The sequence below is a fragment of the Rhinatrema bivittatum genome, chromosome 17, assembly GCF_901001135.1.
Source record: "Rhinatrema bivittatum chromosome 17, aRhiBiv1.1, whole genome shotgun sequence".
NCBI classification, from domain to species: Eukaryota; Metazoa; Chordata; class Amphibia; order Gymnophiona; family Rhinatrematidae; genus Rhinatrema; species Rhinatrema bivittatum.
Window position 1 is genome coordinate 34,980,648 of NC_042631.1, and position 13,941 is coordinate 34,994,588.

Genomic DNA, 13,941 nt, shown 5'->3' on the forward strand with positions numbered 1-13,941 from the left:
TCAAAATTCTGCCGCCTGCCGCAGCGCCCCCTAAATCACGGCGCCCTTAGGCACAGGCCTAGCTCCCCTAGTGGTTCCTCCGGCCCTGTATGTCGCTCCTCCCCCAGCCGCTAACCCACTTTCATTTGGTAAGAAAAGATAATGCTCTGTAACCAAGCTGCCTTGCACATCTTAGATGGCATTTGTTAGAGAAGTCAAATTCTTCAGTAACAAACTTTCTTTATTATATGTCTGTTTGATAAAGCAGGGTCACTGTAATTGCTGCTCTCTGTGGTGACACAAAAGGCTAAAGTCTACAGAGGTCAGGTCACAGAAAAACAAACAAAGTAAACTGTTGCTTTCCCCATGACCTTCCTCTTCCAAAAAAAGGAAGAACCCGAAAAACGTGCGCTTGTCACTATAAGCAAGTCATTTCATTCCCACCAGTGAATCTAGTGAGCAATGCCGTGAGCTGCTGGTGCTCATAAAAAGTCCTCGCCTGTTCTCTCAATGCCATGTGTGACCTTTTCCTTCCAAAGTCAGGCCCTTACTGCCACCTCTTCCTCTGAAAAGTGAACCTTCCTCTGTCTCCTTAGTGTCAAAGCCTTCACCCACCCCTCCTTCACGTCTTGTCTCTAGTGCCACAGATCCATCAGGTTCCCTCTGCTCATCTCTGTCCTCTCCAGCCGACCCGGAACGCCGTGGGCAGAATCAGCTCCTGGTCCGGATGCTCCCTTTCTGCAGGGGCTCTCCATCTTACTCTGCGGGGCCCTGAAACGCCGCACCAGCTCTTTCAAAGCCCGGCCGTGCCACAGCCCTCCTTCTTTTGCCGTCAGTCGTGCAAGTGGGTCACACAGCAACGTAGGGGCTGATGTAATCAAGCAGGTGCTAAGATCCACGTGGATTTTCGTTTACTCAAGTGGTGACTGTGGGATGCAGTAACCAAATGGCATGCATAATGACCAGGTTTAAAAAAAAACAAACGAGTAAATCAAAAACCGAACACGTAAAACAGAGAATCTGTGCTAGAACCAAAGCGATTAGGTGCAGTGATAAGATTGGAACGTAAATAGCACTTGGAGAATTTTTATAAAGGAGCAAACACTTTCATTGTTATTTACACCCCCTCTGTCGCCCACCCCAATCAGAATGCGTTTTATCTTTGGAACTTTAAAACCTGAATTTCCTTTAATTGCAAGTTTATACAAAAAGATCAGCCGGCAAATGAGACAAGCAGGACGTTCTAGATGCAAAGCTGCAAAATTAACCAAATGCAATGATTCCCAGGTGCCAAAAACTGCTCCAAACATTCACCCAACCATCTGACGTATAAACTGCAAAACAAAATATATTCATTCATTAAACGAAAACAAACAAGAACAGACGGCCGAACACCAAGCGGCTTCATGTTTGGCCAAGGTTGCCATCTACTCACTTGGCCTCGTTCTCTAGCTTTGGGAGGGTTGGAGAGGGGAGTGTGAAACATTTAAATGCACCAAATCAAATAACGGAGAATGTGTGTGAGTGAGGGTTGTAGGGAGGAGGCAGTGGTACATCTCACCTGCCTGTAAAAAGCAAAGCATTGCTCGAGGTGTCTGTTAGATTTAGGTACCCGACTAATCATAAAAACACATATGGCTTAAGAAGAAGAAACAAAGTTATGAAAGTAAATTATATCGCAGGTGTAGCTGTTCTGAAATGTTATATCTATTATGTACTGAAAAGTACGATACAATACCAAGCAAATATCAAATACCGGCATCCCACGAGTTATAAACTTAAGGAGATTTCTTGGGTCGAGCAAGGCACCTACAGCCGGTTTTCTCCAGCTCGATTCGCCCAAATGATTAGTTCAAATGTGAGCTTAGCTTTGTCTCCCTGACCTGGGCATTTATTTTCCGGTGTTAAAAAGAAAATTCTACGCAAAGCAGCCTGACTCCTAGCACTCCTCGCTGCATTGCAGGGTAATAATATACAACAACTCCACTAACAGTGGGATTTTCCTGTATTACTTTTAGCAGGAGTTTTAAATTGCATTTTAGTGTTGAATCTTTTCACATATAAGCTCGTAATCCCATTAAACCAGGAGTTAAAACCCGCGCTAAGGTCAGCACTCTTTATTCCAGTGGCCCATCCAGTCTACCCCACAAGGTGTTCAGGGTTATGTGCTGCTCTGCGCAGGTTACCCCTGTGCCTCATTACCATCCTCTGGCAACTAGGAATCCTCTGCGTTTATCCCATGCATTTTTTAATTCTGTTAACGCTTTTGTCTCCTTCACCTCCTCTGGGAGGGCATTCCAGGCATCCACTGTGCTCCCCATAAAAATATAGTTCCTGACATTGTGCCTGAGTCTCTCCCAGTGGAGCTGAACATCATGACCCATGCACAGAAGTCCGCTTGGAAAGTTTGCAGGTTGCGCTGGGTATACACACGGATCCACGCGCAGGTCTAACTTGCCGCTCATTCTGTTGCGTACATACGTTTGAAACGTGAAAGTATACACGTCAAACCCGACCCCACCACTACGCCAGTCCTGTGTTCAAAATCGTGTTCTACGCGTACCTGCCAGGGCTATTTTGAAAGCACCACTTGTGCGCATAAAACCTGATTTAATGCTCACTTAAGGTATTTAAATGTCTATTATATTCCCCCATCTCTCTTTTTCTCTAAGGGATGAATATTTATGAACAGGCTCTGGTAAGGTGGCGGATTATAAATTCTGTGAAATAAATAAATACAGAGTCTTATCTCCATACTGCTTTTGGTGTAGACCCGGCACCATACATCCACCCTTTCATCTTCTTCCTGCCTCCCTTCCTCCAGCCTTGCTGCATGTTATTTCTGGAATTAACATTCGCTTGCCATAAAACAAGCCCTTCTATTTGCCACCTTTAATCACACTTCAGGATGTAGTTTTATTTAGATTTTATGTATTTGATCTACTGATATTGCAGTAAAAAAAATTAAACACACTACAGGAGCACTACAAGGCAGCCCTTGCCTCCTTAATGCTGTGGGAAAGGGATGTATGTGGTCCTGAAATCTCATGTACATCATCGCTTAGGATAAGTTACTATGTATGAAGGTCAAATATATGTTATTAATTACTTCCTTCCCTGGATTATAAACCATCGGTGGAGGGTGTACCACGTGCTGTGTATACGGACAGTACTCCTGCTCTATAATAAATATTCATTAAAATAAACTGGAAAAACCCTTAATACAGAGGTATTGGGATGTGATAATTAAGTGGGTTTTTGATTTTACTTACATTTCTGTCCCTAGGGAACCTAAGATTTCTTACCTTTTCCTACTCCTAATGTGGCAGTCTCACTACAAATATTGATGCTGCAGATTATTATTGCCACACGACGTACGTTGGGAGCTCCAGCTGTTTTATCCGTCCCTTCGTAAAGTTCATTCTATGGGGGACATTGTGTGTGTGGAGCTTTCATTCTGAATGCCCTGTGTGTGTACTTTCTACATTTCCATTAGCTCCTGCTTCTCAGCCGGAACACCTGTGCATGGCTACTAAGAACTCGCTGTGGGCCTCCAGCCCAGGTTTCAAAGGGAAACCCCATGGGGGAGGGGCGGAGGCGGGGGGGGGGGGGTTCCTTTTGAAAATTAGCTGGCAGGCCCCCATGGCCTTGCCTTGGTCCAGAACTGCTTAATTCTGCCTCTGCAGCTCAACCCCCAGATGGGGGGTGACCCAGCTGATGTGGGTGACCCAGGAGAACAGCCTGAGGACACAGGTCTGCTGCCTTTCTACTGCCTCTGACCATAGCCCTGTCTGATGAAACAGCCGAGCCCTTAATCCAAATTCTGCACTGGCACCCAAAGGGTTAAGGGCTCCTCTGAATGGTGCCAGGTCTCCAGGTGGCAGTTTAGGAGAGGCTGTCAAGCCTTTGTCACAGTGACTTGCATTTTATTTCCTTCCAAGGCGCAATGTTGATATTGCACTAGGAAGGAGTTGCTGAACTTTGCACCAGGACTCATGAGCAGAGAAAACCAGTGAAAGGACAGGTAAGGCAGGACAGGTAAGGCAGGACAGGTAAGGCAGCAAATGCAAGGGCACCTAAGAGTAACCTTACCGCAGGTGGAGAAGAAATGAAAGAAGCAGCCGAGGAGAGAGGGGGAGAAGGCAGATTGAGGTCAGGACTATGGAGTATAGGAAATAAGACAGAGGACAGAAGGGAAAGCAGGAGAAATGCTTGGAAGACAGAAAAGGGAAAGCAGGAGAAATGCTTGGAAGAGAGAAAAGAAAGACAAGCCACTTTATTGTTGATTTAAGCTTATTCAAACAAGGCAGGTAATAAATCTTAATAACGGAGAGAGGTTGGAGGACAGAGGGTGGAGTGTGGGAACAGCCACAGTGCAGAAGGCGGCAAAGAATCCAAAAATAAAACCAGGGGCAAAGGAGATGAAAAACAAATCCATACAAATACCCAAAGCTATCGGTGAAAGTTTGCTAACAGAGATAACAGAGCTGTGAAGCAAAAACGTCTGTTTACTGACCTCCCTGTGCTGTGCTGCATTAGCTAATATGAGAACAGAGAACCAGTGAGCCTGAAATAATGGAAGACAGTGTGGCAGCCATTGCACTGCACGGCATGAAGCAGAATCCAGCAGTCAGGGCTATACCCTGTGCGGCACTCTCAGAGGGGGGGGCTATACCCTGTGCGGCACTCTCAGAGGGGGGGCTATACCCTGTACGGCACTCTCAGAGGGGGGCTATGCCCTGTGCGGCACTCTCAGAGGGGGGCTATACCCTGTACAGCACACTCAGAGGGGGGCTATACCCTGTACGGCACTCTCAGAGGGGGGGCTATACCCTGTACGGCACTCTCAGAGGGGGGCTATACCCTGTACGGCACACTCAGAGGGGGGCTATACCCTGTACAGCGCTCTCAGAGGGGGGCTATACCCTGTACAGCACTCTCAGAGGGGGGGCTATACCCTGTACAGCACACTCAGAGGGGGGCTGTACCCTGTACAGCACACTCAGAGGGGGGCTGTACCCTGTGTGGCTCTCTCAGAGGGGGGCTATACCCTGTACAGCACTCTCAGAGGGGGGCTATACCCTGTACAGCGCTCTCAGAGGGGGGCTATACCCTGTACAGCACTCTCAGAGGGGGGGGGGGGGCTATACCCTGTGGCGCAGTCTCATCTCCCCACTCCCTGAATAGTGCTCTTATCAGGAACAGAGGAATATAAAAATCAGATAAATAAATAAATCAGGTGGGAACTGTACCCCGTGCAGCCCTTTCCTCCGACAGCCCCTGCCCAGCCTTTCTTTGCAAGTGTATGGGAGGGAGGGGGGATCTGGCCAGCCAAATGTAGGATTGCTGTTTCAGCATCGAAATGTCTGCTTAGCAATGAACAAGATGTTAGCCAGCGAAATTCGGAAACCTGCCCCCATTTTAGTCAGGCGATGATTTCATTTGCACAAAGTGAGCTGAATTGGGGGGGGAGGGGGTTACATTTTGAATGAGTAACATCTACTCGGCTAAAACCCTGTTGTAGGTACCTAAATCATTTGAATATCGATCTGTTTATCTGTCAGTACACACACACACCACTTTATCTTAGTCTCATACACTGTAATTGAAAAGGCTTTATAAAATTCTCCCATCTTTAAATGCAGAAGAATGGAATTTCACAATTGAGAACTAGGAATAGATGAAGTGCTGATCCGGAAGGACTTAAAGCAACAATACAGCTCATGACTGAAGAACTCTTAGTATTAAACCATTTCTTGTTTGGGTTGTGCAAAAGAAGATCACTATTTTATTCTGTTTTTGTTTTTTATTTTTAATATAATCTCCATTTTTATTGGAAAACAAGTTCAAACACTTGTACTCTCGTATCAAGGGTGACATTAGCTAAAACATTTGCACACATTTCTAAATGGCCCATTCCAGCCCTTCCACCCACCCACCAAGAAAATAATTAGGACTTCTTAGAGCACATACACACAATAAATCAAAGAGCAGACGTTTCTTTCTTGCTGTGAACAGTGTGTGCACTTTTACCCACAGTGGAGGGGGGAGAGAGGTCATTTTCAGCAGTCCTTTTTTTCACAGGTAAACAGGTGTGAAGCTTGCCTTGTTCATGGCTCCTGGGGACTAGTTGTGCCCCCTGACTGAGCAAGGGCCACTAACAACGGCAACCATTAACCAAGAGCGTTGGTGGGACTCGCTGAAGACGAGGCTCTCTCCTAACCATGAGAGGGCCGGGTGCATAGCCACCCTTTTGAAATGAATCCAGATTCGCTCTACTCACCAGGGACCCCTCTCGCTCTCCCTTTCCAGCAGAAGGCCGTCCTTCATCCACTGCAGCGTGTCGTTGCAGGACGACTCCCGGGCCAGGGGATGCTTGGCAGTGCAGTTCAGGGCGAGCCGACTCCCCAGGGGGGGCTCCAGGACCTGGCTGCCTGAGAAGGGGGAAAGGAACTGGATGGGGGCATTGCAAGGGTGAGCTGGGGGAGACAGAAAACAGACAGACAGAAGGGAATCAGAGCACAACGGATAAGCAGCCATACAGGGAAAGAGCTTGCAACAATAGAGCGATATAACATGTGCCCGCCCATGAAAAACACCGATGACATGATGATAGCCTTTCCCGTGAAGGTTATTGCCAATGTCACCACCGCTAGTGAAAAAAAAATGGTATTACAAAAAAAAAATCTGTAATTATTTTGAATTGGGGGGGAGGGGGGGAGTGGGAGGGTTCAGTTTATTTTCTAACTAGCCCATCAGCAAGGTACAGTAGACTTCTCCAGTCATCTAATGCCCCTTGAATCCGGTCCCCAGTTTGCTAATGCAAATCAAATGCTCCTTGCTAAATAGTGCAGGATAATGCTTGGGTCTCAGATGCTTTGGAGGTATTCCTCTGTTGATTGGGAGGGGAGAGGCAGGGGGGAATGCAAACCGTTTACATTTCTTTAATGGAAGCGTTGTATTAATTTGGATAGCATATGCATTGTGCTGTAAAAACAGAAGTGTCAGCTAGTAGAAGCAAATGACCCCCCTCCCCCCGAGAATCATTTTTATTTAGCCATCTGTGAGTGAAGTAATGTGGTCAATGGTATTAGCCTACGGAAAAGCCTGGAAACCGAGGTCAGTGAATGCCCTGCCAATGATAGCTTTTCTACCGAACTAACCTATGACATTGGTGACTGGCTCCTTGCAAACTAAAGGTCAAGCTGCCCACGTGTAGGTAGTTCTCAACCATGGGGTTCACCAGAAGAATCAAAGCAAAGCCCATGCGGATAGTTTCACTATTATTGCCCCATGGCAAAAGCAGCTGCCCAAAGCCGTGCCTGCTTTTTGAATGGGAGCTATTTGAAGGCAAACGTAGGTGGATAGCTTTGACTTTTCAAAACTACCCACCTAAGCAGTTCCCCCAACCTGCAAACTCTTCAGAAAATACATGGGTAAATGTCATGTTTGTTGCAAAAAGGAATCGAGAAAAAAAACGCAAAATATCATATTGCCTCTGTATTGAGCCAAGGTGTGGCCAAACTTTCCTACTGTGTGCAGGTCTGATCTCCCCCCATCTCAGGAAAAAACACAGAAAAACTTGAAAAAGTGCAGAGGAGGGTGACAAAAATGATAAAGGGGATGGAATATCTCTCCCACGATGAGAGGCTACACAGGCCGGGGCTCCTCAGCTTGGAAGAGAGACGGCTGAGAGAGGTCATGACAGACGTTTCTAAAAATCATGTGCGGGGTGGAACGGGTAAATACACCTCCCCCCCCCCCCTTGCTAAGGTTACTGCTCCTCTTCCCTTCTATCTTTTTTTTTTTTCATTAATCTGGTTAGAGTGTAGTTTTCCTGGTTAAGGGTATTCTTTCAAGTGGACAAATGTGGGGAGACCCCCAAATTTGTGATCGTATCCATTCTATTCGCACAAAATATCTTGGGTGAGGGTGACTCCAGTATTTCATTGATCCAAGTTACTTTCTAATGTCTTATCTGTTTGAGGAGGAATAGCCCAGTGGTTACAGCAGTGGGCTAACAACCAGGAGACCAGAGTTCGAGTCCCAATGTCGCTTCTTGTGACCTTGGGCAAATCACTTTACCCTCCATTCCCTCAGGTACAAAACTTAGATTGTAAGCCCCCTGGGGATAGGGAAATACCTACAGTACCTGAATGTAAACCGATGTGATATCTCAGATTGAATGTCGGTATATAAAAAAAAATAATAAATAAAATAAAAATAACACTGAAGGACTACAGGATGGCATTTATCATGGGGAGAGTCTATTTGATCTAATGTGTTGGTCCCCTTAAGAGTGAGGGTTTAGCTGATTGGTGGAAGATGTGTCTGTGGGAGGTATAAATTTGGGAGGATATGGTGGGAGTTTGCCCTTTCCTAGATTGGAGCTTGAGTGGGAGGGAACTCCAGGATGTAGTGGCCTGAAGTAACCAGTCTGAAAGCTGGTGAGCCCAGGAACCACCCCAGTATGGAGTAGAACCTTGTATGGGACTGTTCTCTCAATAGAATGGAAGATCAAGATATGTTACCTCTCCCCTGCCAAAATGTCCAGGAATTAAGGGTGTAGAAGGTGCACTTCTCCTCCTCAAGGAAATAGGCTGGAGGAAGGAGAACGGGGTTGATCTAACATGAGGAATGCCCCATTTCCATGATGTGGGAGACACTGCATGGGAAGTTGGTTGACCTGGGAGTCATGATTAGGCCCTAAGAATAAAATTGTTAAGTTTCCCATATATATGAGCTTCATATTTGAAGGGAGGTGGTACCTGTCCTCTATGTTTGGGGAGGGTCAAGATGTGAAATGTGGTATGCCTAAAAGTGGTAAAATTGGGATACATGGAACTGAAAGGAATGTAATCCATATATTCTTTTGAAATGTTTGATATAGGGAGCTGGAAGATCTACTTCCTGTTCAAGTGAAGGCTGAAGGATTAGTATTCCTCACATTTGGGGTATCAGATGCTATGCTATGGGGAAAGATTTGCTCTGACTGTTCTATCCCATGAATTCTAAGTATGCAGTGCTGAAGTTTCCTACCTTATTCTATTCCTATATATAGTGGCTGGATTACAACCAGAAATAAAATTAAGAGTTTAGATCATGGAGGAGAGGAGGTTGGTGTTCTCCCTGTCCAATCAAGGAAACACGGGCTACCACTGCTGTCTTTATCTAGGTCCACTTCACTATCTGCAGGACCCATAACTTTTGAAACCACTAAATAAATTTGGGAGATGGACCCTTACTCGTTAGGGAAACCCCTACCATGGACCCTTACTCATTAGGGAAACCTCAGGTAAGTCTAATTTCTATGTTGCCCACTAGGAATAAAGATGGCCATGATGTGATGCAATCTACCTTTGGTGGCCCCCATCACATACATTTTACTAGCTTACATAGAGCAAACTTAGCCCTATTACACCATAATTGACATCACTTACATCACTTTCGTTACTATCCATTACATACGGGGTCTGTCATTTGAAAAAAAAAATGACGATTTGTTAGACTAGATGGGTCTTGAGGTCCTTATCTGCTATTTATTTAAAAATATTTATATCCCGCACTCTACACATGGGTTGCCCAAGGCAGTTCACAATAAAACATACACAATGGAAAACATCAAATGATTATACTTGAGTATTAAAAGAGTGACTCACAATAGCAGAAGTGGGAAGAACTGGAAACAAGGGAGCACTACAATTCAGAGTCACCTTTAATTATATTTTGATTCTCTCAAGTCAATACTGGGGACTCAGCAGTAATAATTGTGTCTCCGGGAGTACAACTCAGCTTGAAAATGCTTGCTTGAATAGGTGAGTTTTTACTTTTTACAGCCTTCCTGAAAAGTTTAATATCTTGGATCTCACTTATCTGCTTGTAAGGTGTTCCAAAGTTGGTCCTGCAATCAAGAATGCTCTGTTTCTTGTCAAATCAAGTTTTGCAATTTTTACAGTTGGTATTTCCAATAGATTTTTGTTAGTAGAGCATAATTGTCTGGTTGGTCTGTAAATCCTCAAAGTGCTTAGCCAGAAGGATAATTCATTGTGTATTAGCTTGACTATCATTGACAAAACTTGAAAATGGATGTGGTAAATTACTGGGAGTCAATGGAGTGATATTAACACTGGGGTAATGTGCTCTATCAAGCCCGTTCCAGTTAGCAGATAAGCTGCCAAGTTCTGAATGACCTGTTGTGGACGGAAGGTACAAAATAGCAGGCCCAATTATAAGAAATTACAATCTATCATATTCTATATGAATTTATATTCTTAAATGCTGTAGTACAATGGCTCTCAAACCTGTCCTGGGAACTCCAGTCAGTTGTGTTTTCAGGATATCCATAATGAATATGCATACAATATAAAGTGTTTGCATGCTTTGCAACCCTAGTTTATGAATATTTAATTCATGTATGTAAGGACCCATGAGGTCCTTAACAAGGAATATTGCATACTGAGAACTCTAGATTAGGCTAGTGGACTGAAACATTTTGCAAAACATCTCCCACAGGGTTTTGCCACAATGGCTCCTTCCTCTAAATATACGGATCCCTAGAGAGTTCTAGAAAATCGGAGAGAGAGCAGGGTGTTCTCTCTTCTCAGCAGTTTTATTTTTTCAGTCGAGTGGAGAAAGCCCATGGTCAAAGAGTTGCATGCAGAACAGCAGCTACAGTCGCTTGTCCCTTTTTTCATGAAAGAAGGGAAATAAAGTCTAAAGCTTTCCACTTCACATATTCCCCTCACGACCTGATATTTGGCTGGGGAGGGTTTGCCAAAAGGGATATAGAAAGCACACAGTACCTGTTGTGATTTTTACAAAAAAGAGAGCGTTTTAATCCCGTTAAGTGTTCCTGGTTCCAAACTATTGAAGGAGAACAACTGAGAGCATGCAGAGTACCCGTGTGGAACTAGTCCAGAGGACTTCAAAAAGAGAATAAAGTGCCTATCCTGCACATCAAGGAGTCGGTGAAAAGATGACAACATTAAAGCAGTGAATTCTCAGTACAAGGGATTGTCCCAGAGAGTAGGGAAACCCTAAAACTATCCACTAGATTAGGAAAACCAGAAATAATAACTACGTCAGGGGTAAGCAATTACTGTCTTCAAGTGCCGCAAATAGGCCTGCGTTTCAGGATATCCACAATGAATATTCATGAGATATACCTGCATACAATAGAGGCAGTGCCTGCAAATATATCTCATGGCTGTGCTGAAAACTGGACCCCTATAGCACTCGAGGATGGAAGTTTCCTACCCCCGAATTACATCATTTACTAGGTTACTATGTAACTAAAGGGGATCCTGAAAGAGTGGATGTGCAAATTGCTATAGTGTAACCTTATGGGATGAGCGCCTGAGAAATGCATTTTCTGTCAAATTATCAAAATTGAAGACATTGTTCCAGGAAACTTTCACTTCACTTTCTGGGGCCGATACAATAAGACAAGCACTGAAAATGGGTACCCGTACTGAGCTCCTGTTTTTCTATTGCGTATGCAGCCACATCCCCTGGGCACCTGATGCAGTATTTAAATGAGAGGGCGTGCAGAAAAGGGCTCACTAGGGGAGAATTGTGCATCCCTAGTGCTCCATTGCATCGGACACCCACAGTTGCAAACATCTGTTTTTATCCCGCATCTTCAGGCAGAGTTCTTTCTTATTTTGCTGAGGTTGCTAAAGATGCCTATAGCTAAGTGCCTCTTGCTATGGACATCTAAATTGTGCAGCCATAAGAAAACAATTTTTTAAATGAAACCAATATACATTTTTTTCTCCACTGCAAGCACTAAATTAGTGTCACAACAATACTAAGTAGGAGGACACATTCATTGTAACACAGAGGATCGTATTTTTGTTTTTTTTTTATTTCTCTTGAACGCTCACTTTGCGAATTGACTTTACACCACCTCTGGGATGGAAATGTTTGTTGGGCACCCACTACTTTCCTGCATTGGGGGAAAATAGCTAACAGCCTCATCTACATGGAATTTACATGTGATGGGCGCTATCACCTATGCAGTTGTTTCAGTATGCGTTTTGGACATGCTAATCTTATTGCATCAGGTGCTGAAGAAAATAGGAAAAAGCATAAGCATTGTCAAGTTAAGTGTAAGGCAGGCTAAGAGAAAATTAGAAATGAAGTTGACCGTAGAAGCAAAAGCTTATAATAAAAACTTTAAAAAATATATCTGAAGCAGGAAATCTGCAAGGGAATCGGTTGGGCTGTTAGATTGCCAAGGAGTTAAAGGGGCTCTTAGGGAAGATAAGGCCATTGCAGAAAGAGTAAATGAATTCTTTGCCTCTGTGTTTACTAATGAGGATGTTGGAGAGATACCGGTTCCGGAGATGGTTTTCAGGGGTGATGATTCAGAGGAACTGAACCAAATCACTGTGAACCTGGAAGATGTAGTAGGCCAGATTGACAAAATAAAGATTAGCAAATCAACTGGACCAGATGGTATGCACCCCAGGGTTCTGGAAGAATCAAAAATAAAATTTCAGATCTATTAATTAAAATTTGTAATCTATCATTAAAATCATCCTTTGTACTTGAAGAACGAGGGTGTCTAATGAAACCCCAATATTTAAAAAGGGCTCCAAGGATGATCCAGGAAACTATAGCCCAGTGAGCCTGACTTCAGTGCCGGGAAAATAGTGGAAACTATTCTAAAGATCAAAATCACAGAGCATATAGAAAGACATGGTTAAATGGAACACAGACACAGACACATAGTAGATGACGGCCAAAAAAGATCAATTAGATCATCTGTCTAGCTGTTCCTGCCCACACACTGCTAGGATATATCCCAGCTGCCAGACATAGAAGCTTGACTGCTTATAAGATGCCATTTCTTACCCAGGTCAATTTTTGTTTTACTCATGGGTCCTCTATTCCTGGGCAAATAAGCATGCTTAAGATCGCATGCTTAATCCACCACCCTGCCCCCATCCATGTCTTACCACTGTTTTATTTTAATCTAAAATAGCTACCAAAATTAGTGCTATTGACCAAATATCCAGCTTCCTAAGTCCCCGTGGACTTACTGGTCAGTATGCAGCCACTAGCTGCCAGAACTGTCACCAGGCTAAATGGCACCCCCCGATGGCCCTTCTAATCCAGCTGGTCCAGAAGGGCCTTACCTGATGGTGTGGGAACTTAGTTCTGCTAAGAACATAAGAAATTGCCATGCTGGGTCAGACCAAGGGTCCATCAAGCCCAGCATCCTGTTTCCAACAGAAGCCAAACCAGGTCACAAGAACCTGGCAATTATCCAAACACTAAGAAGATCCCAAGCTACTGATGCAATTAATAGCAGTGGCTATTCCCTAAGTAAACTTGATTAATAGCCGTTAATGGACTTCTCCTCCAAGAACTTATCCACACCTTTTTTGAACCCAGCTACACTAACTGCACTAACCACATCCTCTGGCAGCAAATTCCAGAGCTTTATTGTGCGTTGAGTGAAAAAGAATTTTCTCCGATTAGTCTTAAATGTGCTACTTGCTAACTTCATGGAATGCCCCCTAGTCCTTCTATTATTCGAAAGTATAAATAACCGATTCACATCTACTCGTTCAAGACCTCTCATGATCTTAAAGACCTCTATCATATCCTCCCTCAGCCGTCTCTTCTCCAAGCTGAACAGCCCTAACCTCTTCAGCCTTTCCTCATAGGGGAGCTGTTCCATCCCTTTTATCATTTTGGTTGCCCTTCTCTGTACCTTCTCCATCGCAACTATATCTTTTTTGAGATGTGGCGACCAGAATTGTACACAGTACTCAAGGTGCGGTCTCACCATGGAGCAATATAGAACCATTATGACATTCTTCGCTTTATTAACCATTCCCTTCCTAATAATTCCTAACATTCTGTTTGCTTTTTTGACTACTGCAGCACACTGAACTGACGATTTTAAAGTATTATCCACTATGCCTCTGAAGTGACAGTGGATGTGGTGGC

The 13,941-nt window shown here is 44.2% G+C and overlaps 1 protein-coding gene across 4 annotated transcripts in view; it reads right to left on the reverse strand.

The window, feature by feature from the left end:
* The window catches only part of LOC115079304 (single Ig IL-1-related receptor-like), a 65,229-nt gene that overhangs the window by 30,493 nt on the left and 20,795 nt on the right, over positions 1 to 13,941 (reverse strand). For 3 of the 4 annotated variants that reach the window (XM_029582728.1, XM_029582729.1, XM_029582727.1), the window contains exon 3: positions 6,263 to 6,458. In XM_029582728.1, coding sequence (XP_029438588.1) covers positions 6,263 to 6,458 — 196 coding nt within the window. The remainder of the gene's footprint in view (positions 1 to 6,262; positions 6,459 to 13,941) is intronic. The other variant, XM_029582730.1, reaches the window with a different exon arrangement.